This window comes from Asterias amurensis, chromosome 19 (genome assembly GCF_032118995.1).
Source record: "Asterias amurensis chromosome 19, ASM3211899v1".
Classification (NCBI taxonomy): domain Eukaryota; kingdom Metazoa; phylum Echinodermata; class Asteroidea; order Forcipulatida; family Asteriidae; genus Asterias; species Asterias amurensis.
Genome location: NC_092666.1, coordinates 2,065,580 through 2,084,243, shown reverse-complemented (window position 1 = coordinate 2,084,243; position 18,664 = coordinate 2,065,580). Strand labels below are relative to the sequence as shown.

The following is an 18,664-nucleotide window of genomic DNA, read 5'->3' as shown; positions in this document are numbered from 1 at the left end:
ATTATCCCACCTCACGACTAGTTGTTTTATTCGCACCACGACATGGTTTGCCTTTCCCTTCATGGAGTGGATGACAGCATTTCCTTGTTGATGTCCAACTCAACCCTAACTTGTACCGATGTGCCGGGCATATCGTCTTATCACTGTTGTAAGCATCAACGTCGAATAACCCACATCGCAGGAGGATCAACTTCCACTCGACATTCACATCATGTGCAGCAACTTTCCACTTCTGCAAATGGCTCCGTATGTTTTTTGTGCTTTGACGAAGATGCACGGTATTGCTCTCTCGCGGATAAGAGGGATATACACCACACTCGATGTCTTTGCAATGCTCAAGATTATAAAAATCACACTGCAGCGATACAGCCGCCATATCCATGGCTGACATGTTGACATCGCTCGCGATTGGGGGGGGGGGGGGGGGGGGGGGTTGCAATGCAATTTGGGGCGCAATCTTGCGGTACTTCGCGCTAACTGGGTGGGCGGTTCTGGACGTTCCACTTCCATTATCACGGTCGTTGCTGCAAACAAAACTCTCCGACCTTAATCCACCTTAATACACACAATTTGCAAAAACTTATGTATCATCTTTGTTGATGTATTTGTTTAATGTTATATAACATCCTATTCCAGACGTAAATTAAAGGCAAGCAATACTTTACTCAGGACTGTATGTAGGTTTGATACAGATACTTATGAACTTTTCCATCTTTGTTGACCCTTGGCAATCAAAATCAAGAAGAGCTGGCAATGTTTTTATTGTTTATTATTGTAGTTGGATATCTAAACTATACTTCCACCAAGTTTGTTGACACTCAGCCCTGCACTAATTAAGTTATGGTTAACTGCGTAGATGGCTTATTTCCTTAGTAGAACTGTCAAGTGTTTTCCTAATGCCTTATAGATATCTAAAGTGAAAATTTTCACACATTTTTGTATTATTTCATCGTGAAGAGGACGATGAGCTCTTTCTTTTGATGTATATGTCGACAAAAATTGATACAGTTTAATGGAATTAACGGGGCTCTAACAGTACGCCAGAAACACTACAAATAAACTCCCCGGAAGTGTCAATTTTGCGCTGAAACTAGTTGGTGCCCGTACTCGGCCACTGTAAGATTTTTGAGCGAGCTGCTCCACCAGGTGTTATGGTCCCAGGTGGGGATCAAATAGCCAAGATTTGAGTTTAAATCGCTGACCCCCCACCTTGTCGATTTTTGAAGATTTTGCATGGTCTTCTCGTAAACGAACACTTAATGCCTAAAATTTAGTATTTTTAAAAATAAAAACTGAAGTTCGTTTTCCAGTTATTTCTTTCGACCCACCCACCCACAATATTTCGAGAAACACCAATCAATTTTATCACACTATTTTTTAGTATTCAATTAAAAAATAGTGTGATAAACAAAAAGTTTTGAGTGTATTATTGACACGCGAGCGTCTGTGCCCGATTTGAGGCCTAATTTTTTATTGTGTAATAAAAAGGAAGAAAAACGGCTTATTTCATGATTCACATGAGCGCGTGCGTGAATTTATGACCGTAAGAATTGGTTTGTTGTTCAAAAATGATTTTCTTTGGTAATCCGTTACTTTTATATTAAACAAATTACAGTTTCGGGCCCCAAAAGATCAGAATGAAGTTCTACATAATTGTAGCTCACAACGAAGTGATTGTATCGTGGCTCAAACATAACGAACCAAGTATGTTTTGCAAACCCCGCATGAAGTCCTTTCATGAGCCAGCGTTTACTATTTTTCGTAACCTACAAAGGCCTACATGAGTGAGAGAAAACTCTTCACTATTATGTCAATACTTTTTTCTTCCGGAAAAGTTCATGTTTGTTCATTTCAACAGCTATTGTTTATTTTGACATTGAGATCACACACTATCCCCAAAGAAGCGGCCAGTTGTTGTTATTGCCGTAAGCCTATAATCTATAATACCTGTGGTGTCTACCGAGAGGCACTGTCACAGCTAATAATATTATTTTGTTCAGTTGGGAAATGTTGTAGCCTACATTGTGAACGAATGACATATTGGCCAATTGTTTCTAACAAGAAATGTTAATGAAAAGGAACAATACAAAACGAACAGTAAACACTTTAATGTCATCCTTCCTTACGAGGGCCGTTGATAAGTGACGGTTTAGTGGTGGAGAGGTCATGGCTTTATAATTATTAGTCGTCTGGCAAATGATTATCCTCATTATTATAGTTGGTTATTTCTTTCATTTTGTCCTATTGTTTACATTTTCTAATGTCTTAAAAACCCTGTCTTAAAAACCCATGTCTTAAAAAAGCTGATCTTACATGTTTTCGGGATTTAAACATCAGGCAAGGCCCACTTTTTTATGGTAAAACGGCCTCAGATGTTTTGCTTCTTGAAGTCAGTAACTTGAGGGCGCCCTATTCTCTGTGCGGGAGATGCTGCAAATCGAAGAAAAGTTACATCCCATCCGCCTCCAAGACATCCCAATTATCCTAATGTACAATCAGGCCTGACTACATTGGTCCCTTATTATTTCTTATAACGCCAAGTAAAACAAATAAATACCAGTTGATCAATTTATTATTAGTCGTCTGGCATTTGATCATCCTCATTATTGTAGTTGGTTATTTCTTTCATTTTGTCCTATTGTTTACATTTTCTAATGTCTTAAAAACCCAAAGCTGATCTTACATGTTTTCGAAATATCAGGCAAGTGCCACTTTTTGATAATGGTAAAACGGCCTTAGATGTTTTGCTTCTTGAAGTCAATAACTTGAGGGCGCCCTATTCTCTGTGCGGGAGATGCTGCAAATCGAAGAAAAGTTACATCCCATCCGCCTCCAAGACATCCCAATTATCCTAAATGTACAATCAGGCCTGACTACATTGGTCCCTTGTTATTTCTTACAACGCCAAGTAAAACAAATACATACCAGTTGATCGTCCGATTTTTTATTTTCTATTTTTTTAAGAGGAGGATGAGGGCCGTTTTATGTGTTATTTCTTTCAAAGGTGGACGCCATAAAAAATAATATAAGCATCAATTCGAACTGGCCACAAATTCATCAGTCACCACTTCGGCCTACTTTATGTTGTTACAGGTTCTTAAAAGGTTATTAGTTAGGGGAGAATATTACACATAAAAATGTTGTCTTTTTGAAAATAGGGTGTAAAATAAAAATTAAATAAAAAAGGGATGCGGCCTCAGATGAGGGAGGGAGGGAGGGGACGATTAAGTGGTGTTTTTGTTTATCTGGCAGTAAGAAAAGCACTAGAACACATTAACCCTAATAGTTTTGAAACTTAAGTTCATTCTTTCATCAAAGGTTATGGAAAAAAAAGATGATTAATAGGAACAAACCAACCTCGAGAGCGGGTAATAATTTTGAGGCACTTTTTATTGTGTGTGAATGTAACTGAAAAAAAGAGGCAGGAGAGGGTAGGGAAATGGGCACATCGATGTCACCCTGTTCCATTGCCCCAATCAGGAATCCTGCAAAATATTAATAAAAGTGAAGCCCCCCCCCTTGAAATGTGCCGCGCCGCCCCCTGAGATCTGTGCGAATAAAGTTACTTGCCTTGAAATATTGTTGGTACCCTGTTATAACAAGCGCACATACACGTGTAGCGCAACGGTTACCAGGTCATCGTTTACGAAACATCATGGCGGCGCTCTTGGGTCGGCAGTTGCGGAAAATTCCCAGCGCTTCTTTTCGGGGAATTCTCAGTCAAAATGTCGTCAATCGCTCGCCTGTTATTGCATGTTCAAGGTGAGTATACTTTAAGTGATTCAGTGTGGACAGGAAGGTTGTTACTAGTTAATTTCGAGTATAAAACGGTGTCAAAATTATTCGAGTTCTCCTTACTTAATAACTGGAATAGCCATCCCAACACTATCATTATCAATCTATCCATATCGCCTTTTCTTTCTTTTTATAGGCCAATTGAATTGGTACCTTTCTAAAAAGATAATTACTTACTTAACTATATAAACGAGAAAATGTACTGAAATAATGAAAACTTATTCAACCAACCTTACCAAAAAGGATTGAAATAAATTACAGGAATGGAAGGTGAATTAAATTGACTTAAAAAAAGGTGAACAATTTGAACTAGGCCTATAATTTTTTTATAAAAGTATTATTTATTTAATTTAATATTAATTAAAAATGATTCAGCATTTAATTAGTTGTATCCAACAAAGTAAGTACTGTTGCAGGCCTGGAATAACACTCGGGCCACAGAGGCCATGGACGGTCTCTATTCCTATTGCCCCTGCCCTGGTCTTGGCCTCGGTGCCCATTCAATTTCAATTCAAAAGTTTGCAACTGACTTACTTTAATATAATTTAAGAAAGAATTTCCAATGGAAGTGCCCTTCCTTTAAGTTTAAAATTTGTATAATGAAAATGCAATCGGGATAACTTTCCGTATGGCGCCACCACTTTTTCACTCATTTTTACAAAAAGTGGTATCTCATTGAGGTAAATTAGATCTATATTATTTCATATCGAATGAAAAAGTGGTGGCGCCATACTGAAACTTTTCCTGCAATTGCCCTTTCAATTCAAAGATGAACTTCCAGGCCTGTTCAATATTGTTGACTTTTCTACACTACATTTTGACTTACTTTATTTGTACAGAGGGAAGCAATGGCAGCCAGAAGTGAAAGATGTGGAGCAATATGCCAAGGCTGTTATGATGCCAGATGAGGTCACATCCAAGTGGCCAGCACCCCCTTGGGATGGTGAGAGCTCAAGTCAAAAAGAAACCCTATCAAAAAGCCTGGTTGATACTTCATGAGAATGCGAAGCGAATTTTGACGTCACAGGGCTATTTCCACAGCGAATGGTTTGCAGGAGCTGAGCACAGTTCAACTGTTGCGAATTATTTCAAATTAATCGCATTCTCAGGAAGTATGAACGCAACGCTAGTCAAACAGCCTAGTCTGTTTAAAGATGGGTCTGTTGATCATTCATGTAAGGTCAGGCCAGTGGTTCTTGGGTAAAATTAAAATTTCTATTGAAATTCAAGGGGCACAGTGTTGTAGCTAGACCAATTTTAGTGTTGGGCTATAAATCCAATTTAGTCCACCAAGGGCAAGCGGTTCAAAAAATAATAATTCATGTTTAGATATGGGGCCATCATTGCTGAAGTGCAATCTAGGGAAACATGTGCTGGGTGGTAAAGTGTATTTTGCTCCGAGTGCTGGGGGAAATTAGTTAGTTTTGGGCAGGCTGGCCCGACACAGCCTCTGTGGTTACAACACTGGGGCCGATTTCACAAAGATCTAAGATTGATCGTAACTGCAAATCAATGGTAGTTGCTAAGAAAAGTGTGATGTCACAATACAAATCACTATGGTGATACCTAAAATTTGTCTTGTGAAGGAGCAAGAAAACAACCGTCTCCATTTCTTCAATTATATCTCTGATGATTAGTATAAACATTTTTGACTGTTGTTCCCGTCTGCAGATCGGGATAAAATGCCGGAGAAAGAAGTCTCCAATCTGGTCATCAATTTTGGTCCGCAGCATCCAGCTGCCCACGGTGTGCTGCGTTTGGTTCTGGAACTCAGTGGGGAAGTAAGTTAATACTTAACTCTGTATGTAAAGACTATAGCGGGGGTAGCGGTCACTAGACTCGCGGCTTGTACCAAAATGCCAAGGGCCACTTTTTTACAAAGAGCTATGTAGTAATCGTAATTGCTGAGCAAAGTGTGTTGTCACAATACACTTTAATAAATCAATATTGACAACTTCTCTTAAAGATGAACCTTTGTGTTTTGTGAAATCAAACCCCAGGATCTTTATTTCTTACAATAACACAACGTTTTCACAGCTGATTTCCTCTTTGTTTTTCTTCTTTACAAGTGCAACGGAAAACTGAAAAGAAAAATCTACTTTAAAAAAAAAACACTGTACAAAGGTTTGAGTGAGGGGGGGGGTTCTCATTTTGGCAAAAACCGAAGTTTCATGTCTGTTTATTATAATAAACTTACAAAAAGTAATTAATATTCAAACTGATAGTATATATACAACCTCAAATCTATAAGTTGATCTGATAAGTATTCCTGAGTATGCACATGGACTGCATACACTAAAGTAAGAAACTTCACCATGGATGGTAGAGCCAGACATGGATGGTAGAGCCAGACATGGATGGTAGAGCCAGACATGTAGATCATACAAGTAGGTGGTGTGTAGTTAAAGAACCCAGTGCACTTATCGCTAAGAGAAGGGGTTTGTCCCAGTGCTTCTGACAGTGTCTGCTGAATGCACAGCAGAACCTTGTAGATCATTACAAGGTGCTACATTTTGTCCTTTTTCTTTTGTTTCATAGACTGTCATGAGAGCCGACCCTCACATTGGTCTTCTCCATCGAGGTACCGAGAAACTCATTGAGTACAAGACGTACCTCCAGGCCCTACCGTACTTTGACCGTCTTGATTACGTCTCCATGATGTGCAACGAGCAAGCGTACTCGCTCGCTGTGGAGAAGTTACTCAATATTGATATCCCAGAGAGGGCTAAGTGGATAAGAGGTAAGGGGACCAGGGAAGTGGGGGCCAGTTGTCAACCAGAGTTGTGGGTCTATGTTTATTTTTGGTTAAACGAAACTTACCTATCTTTGAAAGGGCAAGGGCACCAAGGCATTTTCTCTTTGGCAAAGGGCACTCCATGGCTACTGGAGCATTTAAAGGGCACCATGGCAATGACTAGGGGGTATGGAGGCAATCATAAAATATCAGCCCTGGGATTAGTGGATACGGGGTAAGGGGACCAGCTAACCATTAGAGTGATTTTCCTAAATGGTTAAACGTAAGTCATGACTTTCGTTTCTTTGTTTGAAGATTTTGTTTACATTGGAACCCACTGTTCGGTTGAATCCTATAAGCCTTTTTGAGGTATGGTGGACATGATAGGAGTGTACTGTTTGGTTTGGGTGTGTACACACAAATTTACCCAAACCTTATACTGTTGTAGCATTGTGTCCGCCATATCTCCAAAAGGCTTGTAGTTGTAGTTGTAAATCTGTTTCGAGTTGTAATGGTTCTGCAACAAACAGGTGGTTGGCAACTCAACTTTTCGATCAGAACCATTATAAAATATAAGTCACTCAGTCATATAACTTTTGTGTTTTTGTTTGTGTCAGTCTTGTTCGCTGAGATCACACGCATAGCCAACCATATCATGGCAGTTACGACTCATGCTCTGGATGTAGGAGCCATGACGCCATTCTTCTGGATGTTTGAGGAGCGTGAAAAGGTCAGACAGTTTTCTAATATTACCTTCAGTCAATGATTCAATAATAATTTCAAATCATAACAATAATACACAGTTCTTATATCATGCTTTTTACACCAGAAGGGTGTCCCAAAGCAGAATTATAAGAGCCATAAATGTTGCACCCTGTAACAGTTAACAAGTTTACATTGTGTGGAGAGTGCGTATATATATACACAGTGCATAATCAACCCTCCCACTGTGTGAGCATTCAATATCATCCATTGTGGAATACAAGAGTGGCGACGAGTTCTTCAATGGCCATTAAAAACCACCAAATTGTTTCTGTTGGGTGTTGAGGTCCTGTATCACCCAGCCATGGCAGATAAACTGTCAACCTGCAATTAGGGCAAAATTTCATAGTGCTTGCTGCTTTAGAACAAAATGTAGCTAAGCACAATTAAATTATGCTTTCCAGAATACCGTGACCAGCCAATTTGCCATGTCACATAGTGGCTGGTATCCTGCCAATTTCTGAATTATAAGCAAACTTTTCTGCTTAAGCAGCTCAATGAAATTGCTTACTGCCAAATTCTACGCTTACTTGACATACTGGAAGTATGGACTTCACATGTACTGTAAGTAAGCGACAAACTTTGCGGTAAGCAGAGCCATGAAGTTGGACCCTGGTATCATGTAAAGAATGCTACACCGGACACTTATACACTGTTAGTTCTGTGTGCCAACTAGTTGTGCCACCATATCTGACCCGTGCAGTGGAATGGTTTCAATTAGTTGGTAAACTCACTGGAAACGAGGCTGGTTACTAGACCTTGACGCCATCAAGCCGCCATCTTGGAGGTAATTGAAACAATAGGAATGCCTGACTTGTACGCTCTGAGCGAGGGCGCCCTACCAAAATGACGTCATGTACATAAGGTCTATAATGTTTATGTTTTTTCTCATGGCAGACGTTTGAGTTTTACGAGAGAGTATCTGGGGCTAGGATGCATGCCGCTTACATCAGACCGGGCGGAGTCCAGCAGGTAAGCCAGGAGTGAAGATGTCTGTCGTTGATGTTTCCGGTCCTGTTGACTAAGTCTGTAAAGTAGAAATCGAAAAAAAAAAAGAAAAAAAAATTGTTGAAGGGAAAAGACACCTTAGGTTTTTGTTCTAATCCTATATAAATATACAATTAGGGTTTTTTTCTGGATCTTTCCCTTAATCCCTTTCCCCTGTTTTTTTTCTATAAATGGAATGTATTTGTTTGTACTTGTTTTATACCTCTGAAGAAGGTCCGGTTTGGATCGAAGGCTAAGGCCATCTACCCTACTCTACATATAGGTATACACAATAAAACTAACCTGTGAAAGTTTTAACCTTTAACCAGGTAAATTTTTATTGACATTAATTTCAAGAGTGGTTACCGAACGTCTACCTTCCCTTTACAATTTGTTTGTGTTCTTAAAAGTTTTTTTAGATTGACAGACGCTCATTTTGTTTGACTCCATGTTTTATAGGACATGCCCCTTGGCTTGATGGATGATATCTACAAGTGGGCCCAGAACTTCTCTCTAAGAATCGATGAAGTTGAAGAGGTAAGGTGGCTTTTTGGAGTTTGTTATTAGCAGCCTGTGTTAACTCAAAGGGCAAGCACAATATTTGTAAAATTGAAATTAGAATTATAACATATACATAGTATAAAGATGGTCGTGGTAGAAAACATTTTTTTCAGTAAAAAAAAGTTGTTTACTTTAAAAAAAACAAAAAACAAAAAAAAAACATTTAATTGCGCTAGATAAGTGAAAAATCCAAAAACCAGGAAAAATAAATGCCTGGAAGGGGAACAGTGTTGGCCAGAGGGGTGTCTGTAATTTACACATAAATGTATTGTAAGTGAACAATTTGGAAACCCAGTTATAAATTTTCCAGCAAATCTGGACACTGTTTCCCACATCCTGGCTTAAAGTTGAGGGGGAGGGGAGTGAAGTGTAGGGGGTGGACTACTAAAGTGATGGACTTCAACTGTTTATCTCCTTTGCCTTAGATGCTAACCAATAACCGCATCTGGAAGGACAGACTGACCGATATTGGGGTCATATCGGCAGAGGATGCTCTTAATTATGGATTCAGGTAAGTTGAAATCAAGTTCTATTTCCAGGGGCACTGTGGATTAGGTTTTCAGACCATACCTGATTACTTGAGTTTTCCCTGGAATAATTCTCTGAGGTTTTCTTCAAACAACTAAAACTGAAACTTGCCTTCTCTCAATGGTGTACTTTTCTTAAACTAAGAAGAAACTATAAATAAATAATAAACTTGCGGGTACAACCATGTGTAAATCTCTTAGGGTGAGTGTTGGCTCTGAAAAGAGCCGGTTGGGTCTCGACGTTTCGATTAGTATACTCTGCTCGATTTCATGAGAAACTTTTCTTAAATTGTTTACTACATGTATCTCATTTTCTTATGCAATTTTTAATGTTATGCGCCCTCGAACAGGCTGGTCCTAGAAAGAGTGCAATACAAAATCAATAAAGTATTATTATTATTATTTATGGGATTCTTAGCTTGTATAGTGATCAAGTTCATTTTTCTGAGAGTCCTTGGCTTCACAACCATAATAAATAAATATCTAATTATGGATTCAAGTAAGTTGAAATCAAACTCCATTTCCTAATTACATTGTGAATTTTTCCTTGAAATAATTCTCTGAGGTTTTCTTTCTATAAGTAAAACTGAAACTTCCTCCCTTGTCTTCTCTCCATGGGATTCTTGGCTTGTATAGACCGTATTGAATAACCCCTTTTTGCTATGAAAAGTCGCCATCTTGTAGGGCAAACCGTATGCGCGTCCAAACGCGTACATCATCGAAGCACGTAGCACGCAACATTTCCAGTTTGATTTCTACGGCACACGACGCACACACACATGCACACGCGCACAGACGCCATCTTTTAGGTCAGATATTTGAACGGTGACGTCATATTTCAATACGGTCTATAGTGATCAAATTCATTTTTCTGAGAATCCCTGGCTTCACAACCCTAATAAATAATTATCTGATGATGTTTGCCTTTTGTGTTTGACAGCGGAGTGATGCTTCGAGGATCCGGGATCAAGTGGGATCTACGTAGGACCCAGCCATACGAGGTTTATGATCAGCTGGAGTTTGATGTACCAATTGGGACACACGGAGACTGCTATGATAGGTAAGACCACAGTCTAGCCGCAGTGTGTATTAGAGACATGTTGTGTATAATACAATCTAATAGATGTTAAATTTGCATCGGGGATAAATAATTATAAGTATCACACAAGCGCAAGTAGAATACTGAAAAATATAGCGCTTCTGCGTCCCATATCCATTGAGGCCGAAATTTATCATCCAGTTCATGTGCAACGCGCAAAGTTTAAAATTTTTTTATTTTGTGACGAACAGCATGCACGCGCACAAAGTATAGAATGTTATTTTTGCACTGTCCGTATACAGAGCATGAGGCATGGACACTCACAATGCGCAGTGTGCAATTAAAAAACTGAAGTAGGTTATAGGTTTTTATGCCCCCCCTCCAGTTCGAGCATCTGATTGGTGGATTAGCGCTTACTGGGAGATAATAATTTATAATACCATCCTCGACCAAATCTGAGAGGAACAAGGCTGCCTGATGATATTTTGATGTGTAATCATCATCATTTAACGGTCACAACCGAGATCCCGTTCACAACCTCACGTCAGAGCTGTTTATCCCTCATCATGTTTGGAAGGTCCTCAATATCAGACTGTATCTCTACCAATTACATCGGTGTTGTTGAGAGGTCTATGTTCTTTAAATAAGGCGCAGAAGTCTTTAGTATAGCACATCCGGTATGATTGGGTCTTTAGCACATTAACAGTGACCAGTAAAGCGGACTCTGCGCTGAGCAACAGTAGCAGAGATTAGTGGAATGTCTCATAAATCTGTTTTGGGGTCTTGTGCTCACGCCATGAGATGTTCCTGGTTTGATTGGCTGCATATTGTGCCACAGCACCTTGTAAACCCTGACATGGTGCTATAAAAGAATTGGTCTCATACTCCCATCAAGTAGCTCAACATTTTGAAGGAAAATACTGACAGTGCATAGGGACCTCACAATGAAATGCTCTATAAGAATGGTTTATTATTTTTATTAAACGGTCCGCATGTATGTGGTTGTAAGAATGTCTTTCTTGGTCATTTCTCTTCAGATATTTGTGTCGTGTTGAAGAGATGAGACAGAGTCTCCGCATCGTTGAGCAATGCCTCAACAGGATGCCTCAAGGAGAGATCAAAATAGATGACAACAAGGTGTCTCCACCCAAACGAGCAGAGATGAAGGTAAAAGAAGTTAAATATGATTAAGAGACCATAAATGAAGGTGGAAATGTAAAAGAAGTTCAAGCGCATGAAATTAAGCAAAAGAGTAAACATATTATACTATTAGAAGAATAGAAAAAAGGGTAGGACAAAATAACTAATAGCGGAAAGGAAAGAAAGTAAAGAGTGAAAGTAGTATAAGAAGAACCAAAATGAAGGTAGTGTAAATGATAGTTAAGAAGAAAAGAGATAAGGTTGGAGAGTAAAAAATAGTTTTAGAAGTGCAGAAATGAAAGAAAGTAATAGTGAAAATCGTTCTAGAATAGCAGAAATAAAGGTGGAAAAGTTAAAGAAGTTTAAGAAGGACATAAATGAAGACAGGAAAGACTAAAAAATGGTTTTAGAAGAACGCCAATGAAGGTGGGATAAATAAAACCGTTTTTAGAAGAACAGAAATGAATGTGGGAAAGAATAAATAGTTTTAGAAGAGCACAGAAATGAAGGTGGGATAGAATAAAACAGAAATGAAAAAGTTATAGATTTCAAGGAGCTTTTAGGAACAGTGTCTTCAGTGCTACTGAAGTAGATCAAAAAACAGGATTTCTCCATAAGTCTTAAGAAACCAGGCAGACTTTAAAAAGTCTGACTTCAGATTCAAATGAAGTTTCTCATTCCTGACTTTGGTGTTATTTTGAAACCCACAGGATTCAATGGAAGCTTTGATTCACCATTTCAAGCTGTACACAGAAGGATACCAAGTGCCACCAGGAGCAACGTACTCCGCTATTGAAGCTCCTAAGGTAAGATATTCGGTTACTCAGTTCAGTTCTTGCCTAGTATAATGTCTCTTTCAAAGGTTGAAGCAATTGTAAGAATCTTGCACAAGGACACCCAACTCGGAGCACAACGCACTCTCTGACAGCACCACCTTTCATCCGGTGCACTAAACCATTTGGCTATGACACTTCCAGGTCGAGAAAACTAAACCAAAGGACCCACTTCAATTAACGTGGTGTCCTGCGCTTTTGCCATGGTGCCCTTTACTAAGTTCCATTTCAAATTTACCTGTTCCTCATAGAATTGCCATATTTAGAGGACAATTGCCATGCCCCTTCAAGAACAAAATTCCAGACCTGCACTTCATAAATAAGTCACTCACTCACTTGGTCGTCTACAGGGGGGCTCAAGTATGGCTTTTCCAAGTAATTCGGTCTTGCATGAGGGTGGCGAGTGTGTCAGTTGATTCTACACCTATGTCTTTTTGCAGCACCCCGGTGTAAGATATTTTTGATCTTCCTCATCTCCTGAGTCTGTGAGTTGGTTTCCAGAGAATTACTTTGTGCGCCTCTAACGCCGGGTGCCTGTAACAATTGCCTGCTAACGATGGGCTGCGATTTTGTCTCTGACCCTAGGGAGGTCGTCATATAAGTGACTCGTTTTCAAATATCTGATTTCCAGGGGGAATTTGGTGTATATCTTGTGTCCGATGGGTCTAGTCGCCCATACCGTTGCAAGATCAAAGCACCTGGTTTCGCTCATCTAGCAGGATTGGACAAAGTGTCCAGAGGTCACATGCTGGCTGATGCTGTCGCTATTATCGGTAAGTTCATGCTGAAAACTCCTCATAATAGTCGAAATCAGTAGTTGTCGGTCGCCAAATGTGAGTGAAAATAGCGGAGTCAAAAACCCTTCGTTCACTCGCCTAGCAAGACAAATAATTGTTCCTTTTCACATAGAAATGAGGGTAAAGTTGCAAAACCCAAAAGAAAGCTTTTACTAAAGCTATTCAAACAGTTTGGCAAGTCTGGATGTTTACTAGATTTAATGTGGTCGTGATCTCGATCAGAATGGCAATCGTTCAAAACACAATGCACATAAACCATATTGTGCTGACTGCGGGTATCCACTACGTTTGGTCATCCACCGGCAGTCTATATGCATAGCGCCTACACAGTACATAGTCCAAAGTCCAAGCTAACCAACATTTCAATATTCTCAGCCTGAGCTGCTGTGCACTTTTATACCCATGTGCCCCTGGTTGGAAAGAAGCAACATAGTAAAACATCTTGCTCGAAGACGCTAGTGTTTTGAACATGACCAGAACCCACACTCTGATGACGTAACCATCAGAATTTTAATTTGATGCTCGTTAACCACTTGGCCATGACACCCTATCCTTAGATGTCTTAAGGGGCTCTGTTTGGAACCGATTTAAAACGGTAAACAGCAGTTATCTGCACCGTTTGGGAAAATACATGTAGATGCACAATTCTATCATATTCTCGTTGTCTTGCAGGAACCTTGGATGTTGTGTTTGGAGAGATTGATCGCTAAAGACGTCAGAAAGTCATCCATAAGAAAACAGTTGTCTTATTTACACTGGGACAGGTTTAAAAGACTCATCAATTATACATCTTGACCTTTCCTTCCTAAGGGAGAACGCAAATATTTGGCCTGAAACAACCAGTGAAATTCTTTGCACTCCTTAAAGTTGATAGCATGGGTTGAATCAAATCAAACATACGGTGCAGTAGGAAACTAACATTTGATATTGTACAAAGTGAATTCCTATGATTGGGAAAAAATACATGTACTTTTCTGGACAGGCTTAGCTTTGAAGGATGTGCATAAAATAGGTTAAAGTGAAGATATAAATGTTCACAGATTTGCAAACAACTTAATGGTATAAAGATGTTTGAAAACGGTGAAAACATTTAAGGATTTTCCCACTTTTTCTTGCTACTCCAATGGTCAATTGAACTTTAACTTTCACAGGTTTATGATGTCATGTATATGTTGGGTTTAACATTTAGTGTGGATACTGGTATACATGTGTGCTTTAACTTGCTCTCTGGAAATTAAAGAATTAAAACCAAGGCAAGATAAGAAAGGTGTTTCGTGAAGTTGAATAGGAAGCCGTTTTCTGTTGTTGACAATGTAAATATTTATTCTGGACGCTATTTTGGTTGCCCCAGTAAACTTGATTTGGGCTGACACTATTATTAAAGAGACCACACTCTTGTGATCTACACATATAAATGTAATTACAAAAGGGAAATAACATCATTGGAAACTTCTGTATTTTTCAAGAAAATATGGAGTTTTGGGGTAGGATTTATTTATGAAGAATCGGTTCATCGACCTGTTTACTTTTATTAGTCTTTGAAAAAAAAAAAAGCGAATGGGGACGGTTTTAAGCCATCTTGGACCTTGTATTAAAAACTCAGTTCAAATGTTTTGAGTGACCATTGCTATAAAATTATACAAAATGGCAAATGCATCTTCACTGTAGAAATTAAATTTAAATTAAACAAAAAGAAATACTCGTGCTGTACTTTACAAATTTAGTCAAACTTCATATGGATTAGTTTGTATTTGTTAAAAAAACAAAAAACTAATAAACATTGGTTTGATTGAAGCATAAGTGAGCTTCTTGTGTTTTATTTGAGTGGTTTTGGAAATTCTATGCTTCTTGTATTGCGAAGTTTATCAACACCATTGATCTCCTGACATTGACAAGAGCAAGCTAGTCGAAACATTGAGACCTATTAAGAACTCGCTCCTCGGTAGTGCAGTTAATAACGAGAAATATCCACTAAAGCTTTAGGTAGTAGTTAAAAAGCAGGACAGTTCTTTTTAAAAAATCTACTCGCCGTAGTAGACTATAAAGCAAGACAAGCTCTCAAGCAAACATAATCGACCTAGCTAGGAGATGCACACATGGTGTTGCAACAAACCAACTATATATTGATACCTCACCATGCAATGCCTCAAATCCCATATTTCTACATATCGCTTTGCGTGCATGTCAAACAATTTTGTCTTCACAAGGTGACATTATTTGCTTACGTTAAAAATGTGGATATCTTTGCTTGCCATCAAGCAGCGCTATGAAATTGGGCCCAGGCCAGGGGAGGCCTCAATAGACCGTTATCATGCTGACTCCCTCTTGGTCATGTCCCTCATATCGAAAAACAATAATGTATGCTAATAATCGTCTTGAAATTAGGAACCAGACTATTTTGTTCTTCCAGCCTCAGTTTGGTAACATTGATATCAATGGGAGAGATTCAAGATGGCTGCACCATGATAAAGGTCTATGGCGTCAGTGTAATTCCAGGCTTGTTTGCAAAGGGGCAACAGTAACAGTTTGACTCTAGTGAGATGATGGAACAAGTGTTACCTTAAGCCAGGCATGCATCTTGCAACACGGTATCCTGGTCCCTGATGAAACTCAGCTCAGTTCTTCAATAAGTCTGTTTTTAGGCTTGGGTGGGGGTTTATTGTCACCCCATTGCATCTCAAAAGCTGACTTGGTTAAATTATGCTGCTCCTCTGAAGCTTGTCTTGATCCTGTAATAAATAATCGGAGGTGAAAATAAACAGTCGGACTCGACAGTAGAAGCATGACTCCCACTAGAGTCTAATTTCATAGAGCTGATTAAAGGGAAGGCATACAACGCATGATCACTCTTAAAATTAGGGGCAATAACAACTTAACAAGATAACAGGTGTGAGTTGCTGAGGAAAAGGATGTGTTATTCTGGCCTCGTTTTAATGGAGTTTTCCCGTAATGCATGTCCCCAAGTTAGAGCTTCTACTGTTTGAAAAGGCATTACAGGGGGATAACAGGTGTGATTTGCAAGAGGAAAAGGATGTGTTATTCTGGCATCTTTCAATGGAGCTTTCCTGTAATGTATACCCTAAAATTAGAGCTTCTACTGCTTGGAAAAGGAATTACATGGGGATAACAGGTGTGAGTTGCTTGAGGAAAAGGATGTGTTATTCAAGCCTCTTTCTTTAATGGTGCTTTCCCGTAATGTTTACCCCAAAATTAGAGCTTCTACTGCTTGGAAAAGGAATTACATGGGGATAACAGGTGTGAGTTGCTTGAGGAAAAGGATGTGTTATTCAAGCCTCTTTCTTTAATGGTGCTTTCCCAAAATGTTTACCCCAACATTAGAGCTTCAATTGCTTGGAAAAGGTACCACATGGGGATAACAGGTGTGAGTTGCAAGAGGAAAAGGATGTGTTATTCAAGCCTCTTTCTTTAATGGTGCTTTCCCGTAATGTTTACTCCACAATTAGAGCTTCAACTTACTGTACATTGCTTCTACTTCAGGGATCAACATCCTCAGGTCATCTTTATGCTCAACATTCCAGGCAAGAAAGAACTGCAGCTTCTTCTGACAATTGAAGCAAGTCTTATGTAACTCTCCTTTACTATCCTTTGGTGATCTGTTTTCTTCTGGTTCAGAGTTTTTTGAAGAATGCTTGTTTTCTGTGAAAGTAAATGGTGCTCGATTATCTAAGATCAAACGCTGCTGCCCGTTCTACAATAGACCTGTATTATGCTGCCTCCATCTTGGTCATGTTCCTCATATCGAATAACAATAATGGACACTAACCATTTTGCAAATAGGAACCAGACTATTTTGTTCTTCAAACCTCGGTTTGGTAACACTGATATCAATGGGAGAAATTCAAGATGGCTGCACCATGATAATGGTCTATGGAGAATCATGAACACAGTTACGGTCGGACCGTACCGTAACTGTGTTCATTTTTACGTTTGGTAATAACTCAAAATATATTTTAGTATAAAACCTTTCTTGGTAACGAGCAACAGAGAGCTGTTGATAGTATAAACTGTGTGAGAACCGACTCCCTCTGAAGTAACATAGTTTTTGAGAAAGAGGTAATTTCTCACTAACATAATAAAAGACTTCTGGCCAGACACAAGGGTGTTTTTTCTTTCACCATTTTCTTGCAATTTCCATGACCAATTGAGTCCAAATTTTCACGGGCTTGTTATTTTTTGCATTTATTGGGATACACCAAGTGAGAATACTGGTCTTTGACAATATTACAAAACGTGTTCAGTGCATTTAAGAGTTGTTCATGTTCATTAAAGGCAGTGGACACTATTGGTAATTGTCAAAGACTAGCCTTCACAGTTGGTGTATCTCAACATATGCATAAAATAACAAACCTGTGAAAATTTGAGCTCAATCGGTCATCGAACTTGCGAGATAACAATGAAAGAAAAAACACCCTTGTCACACGAAGTTCTGTGCGTTTAGATGGTTGATTACGAGACCTCAAGTTCTAAACCTGAGGTCTCGAAATCAAATTCGTTGAAAATTACTTCTTTCTCGAAAACTATGGCACTTCAGAGGGAGCCGTTTCTCACAATGTTTTAAACCATCAATCTCTCCCCATTACTCGTCACCAAGAAAGGTTTTATGCTAATAAATATTTTGAGTAATTACCAATAGTGTCCACTGCCTTTAAGTAAGATGTATGCCTGTACATCACATTGGACTGTTGCCTCGAACAGAATGCCCTTCACAATACAGCTGGTTAGCATGAGCATGGCTCAATCTTCGCGCGCAAACAAAATAATAAAAAAAATTATCAAGTAATAATGATGGGATCTCCTCTTGGCCAATCAGAATGGTTGAACTGTCCCAGGTATTTATGAAGACACTTACCTTTAGCAAGTTGCTTTCTGGTTGCTCCGAACAACCGATGCATGTCAGAGAGAGCGGATTGGATGTAGGCCGTGGGTGAGTCTGAAGCTTGCCCCAGGAGGAGGTGTGTCACGTCTCGAAGGATGGATGATGAGAACGTGTTGCTATTGAACAGGGACTGATCAAAAAACAAATGGATATTGGGTGAAGAGCAGGGTTGTAGCAAGACCAATTTTAATCAATTTTCTTTTTTGAAGCCCACTGAGGGCGAACAGATAAACAAAATTATTAATATTTAATTATTAATAGTAATAATAATAATATAAAAGTCTTATATAGCGCACGTGTCTACCAAACAAGGTACTCAAGGCGCTGAGTATATACAAACTTTCAGAAAAATAGGTTATTGCAGTGATGAATTCTGAGACCCAATTATGTAGCACCTTATAAGGGTTTACAAGGTGCTACGGCGCATTATTATTAATTTTGTTTGTTCATTGGTACCCAAACAAAATGACCAGCAGCAGTAACTGAAAGGGTCACTTAACAATGGCTAAAACGATATTGGGCCATCATTGCTGAAGTGCAAGCTTCTGGCATGGTGCAAGATTTCCAAACTGATCACGTTATGGGGCCATGC

The 18,664-nt window shown here is 39.1% G+C and overlaps 2 protein-coding genes across 2 annotated transcripts in view; one reads left to right on the top strand and one right to left on the bottom strand.

The window, feature by feature from the left end:
• The first annotated feature begins 3,615 nt into the window (after positions 1–3,615).
• LOC139951419 (NADH dehydrogenase [ubiquinone] iron-sulfur protein 2, mitochondrial-like) lies at positions 3,616–14,969 on the top strand. Its single transcript, XM_071950304.1, has 13 exons — positions 3,616–3,762; positions 4,635–4,738; positions 5,467–5,576; positions 6,334–6,535; positions 7,147–7,259; positions 8,189–8,263; positions 8,738–8,815; positions 9,265–9,350; positions 10,307–10,426; positions 11,443–11,572; positions 12,256–12,351; positions 13,010–13,151; positions 13,848–14,969. Exons 1-13 carry the CDS (start codon positions 3,656–3,658, stop codon positions 13,883–13,885), a joined length of 1,401 nt encoding a protein of 466 aa, XP_071806405.1. The 5' UTR covers positions 3,616–3,655; the 3' UTR covers positions 13,886–14,969.
• Positions 8,179–18,664, bottom strand: part of LOC139951418 (zinc finger HIT domain-containing protein 2-like) — a 25,533-nt gene continuing 15,047 nt past the window's right edge. Inside the window, exons 8-11 of the mRNA XM_071950303.1 lie at positions 18,046–18,202; positions 16,653–16,832; positions 15,735–15,904; positions 8,179–8,318 (exon numbers count right to left, since the gene is read on the bottom strand). Of these exons, the coding sequence (XP_071806404.1) occupies positions 15,786–15,904; positions 16,653–16,832; positions 18,046–18,202 (456 nt within the window). The 3' untranslated portion in view covers positions 8,179–8,318; positions 15,735–15,785. The remainder of the gene's footprint in view (positions 8,319–15,734; positions 15,905–16,652; positions 16,833–18,045; positions 18,203–18,664) is intronic.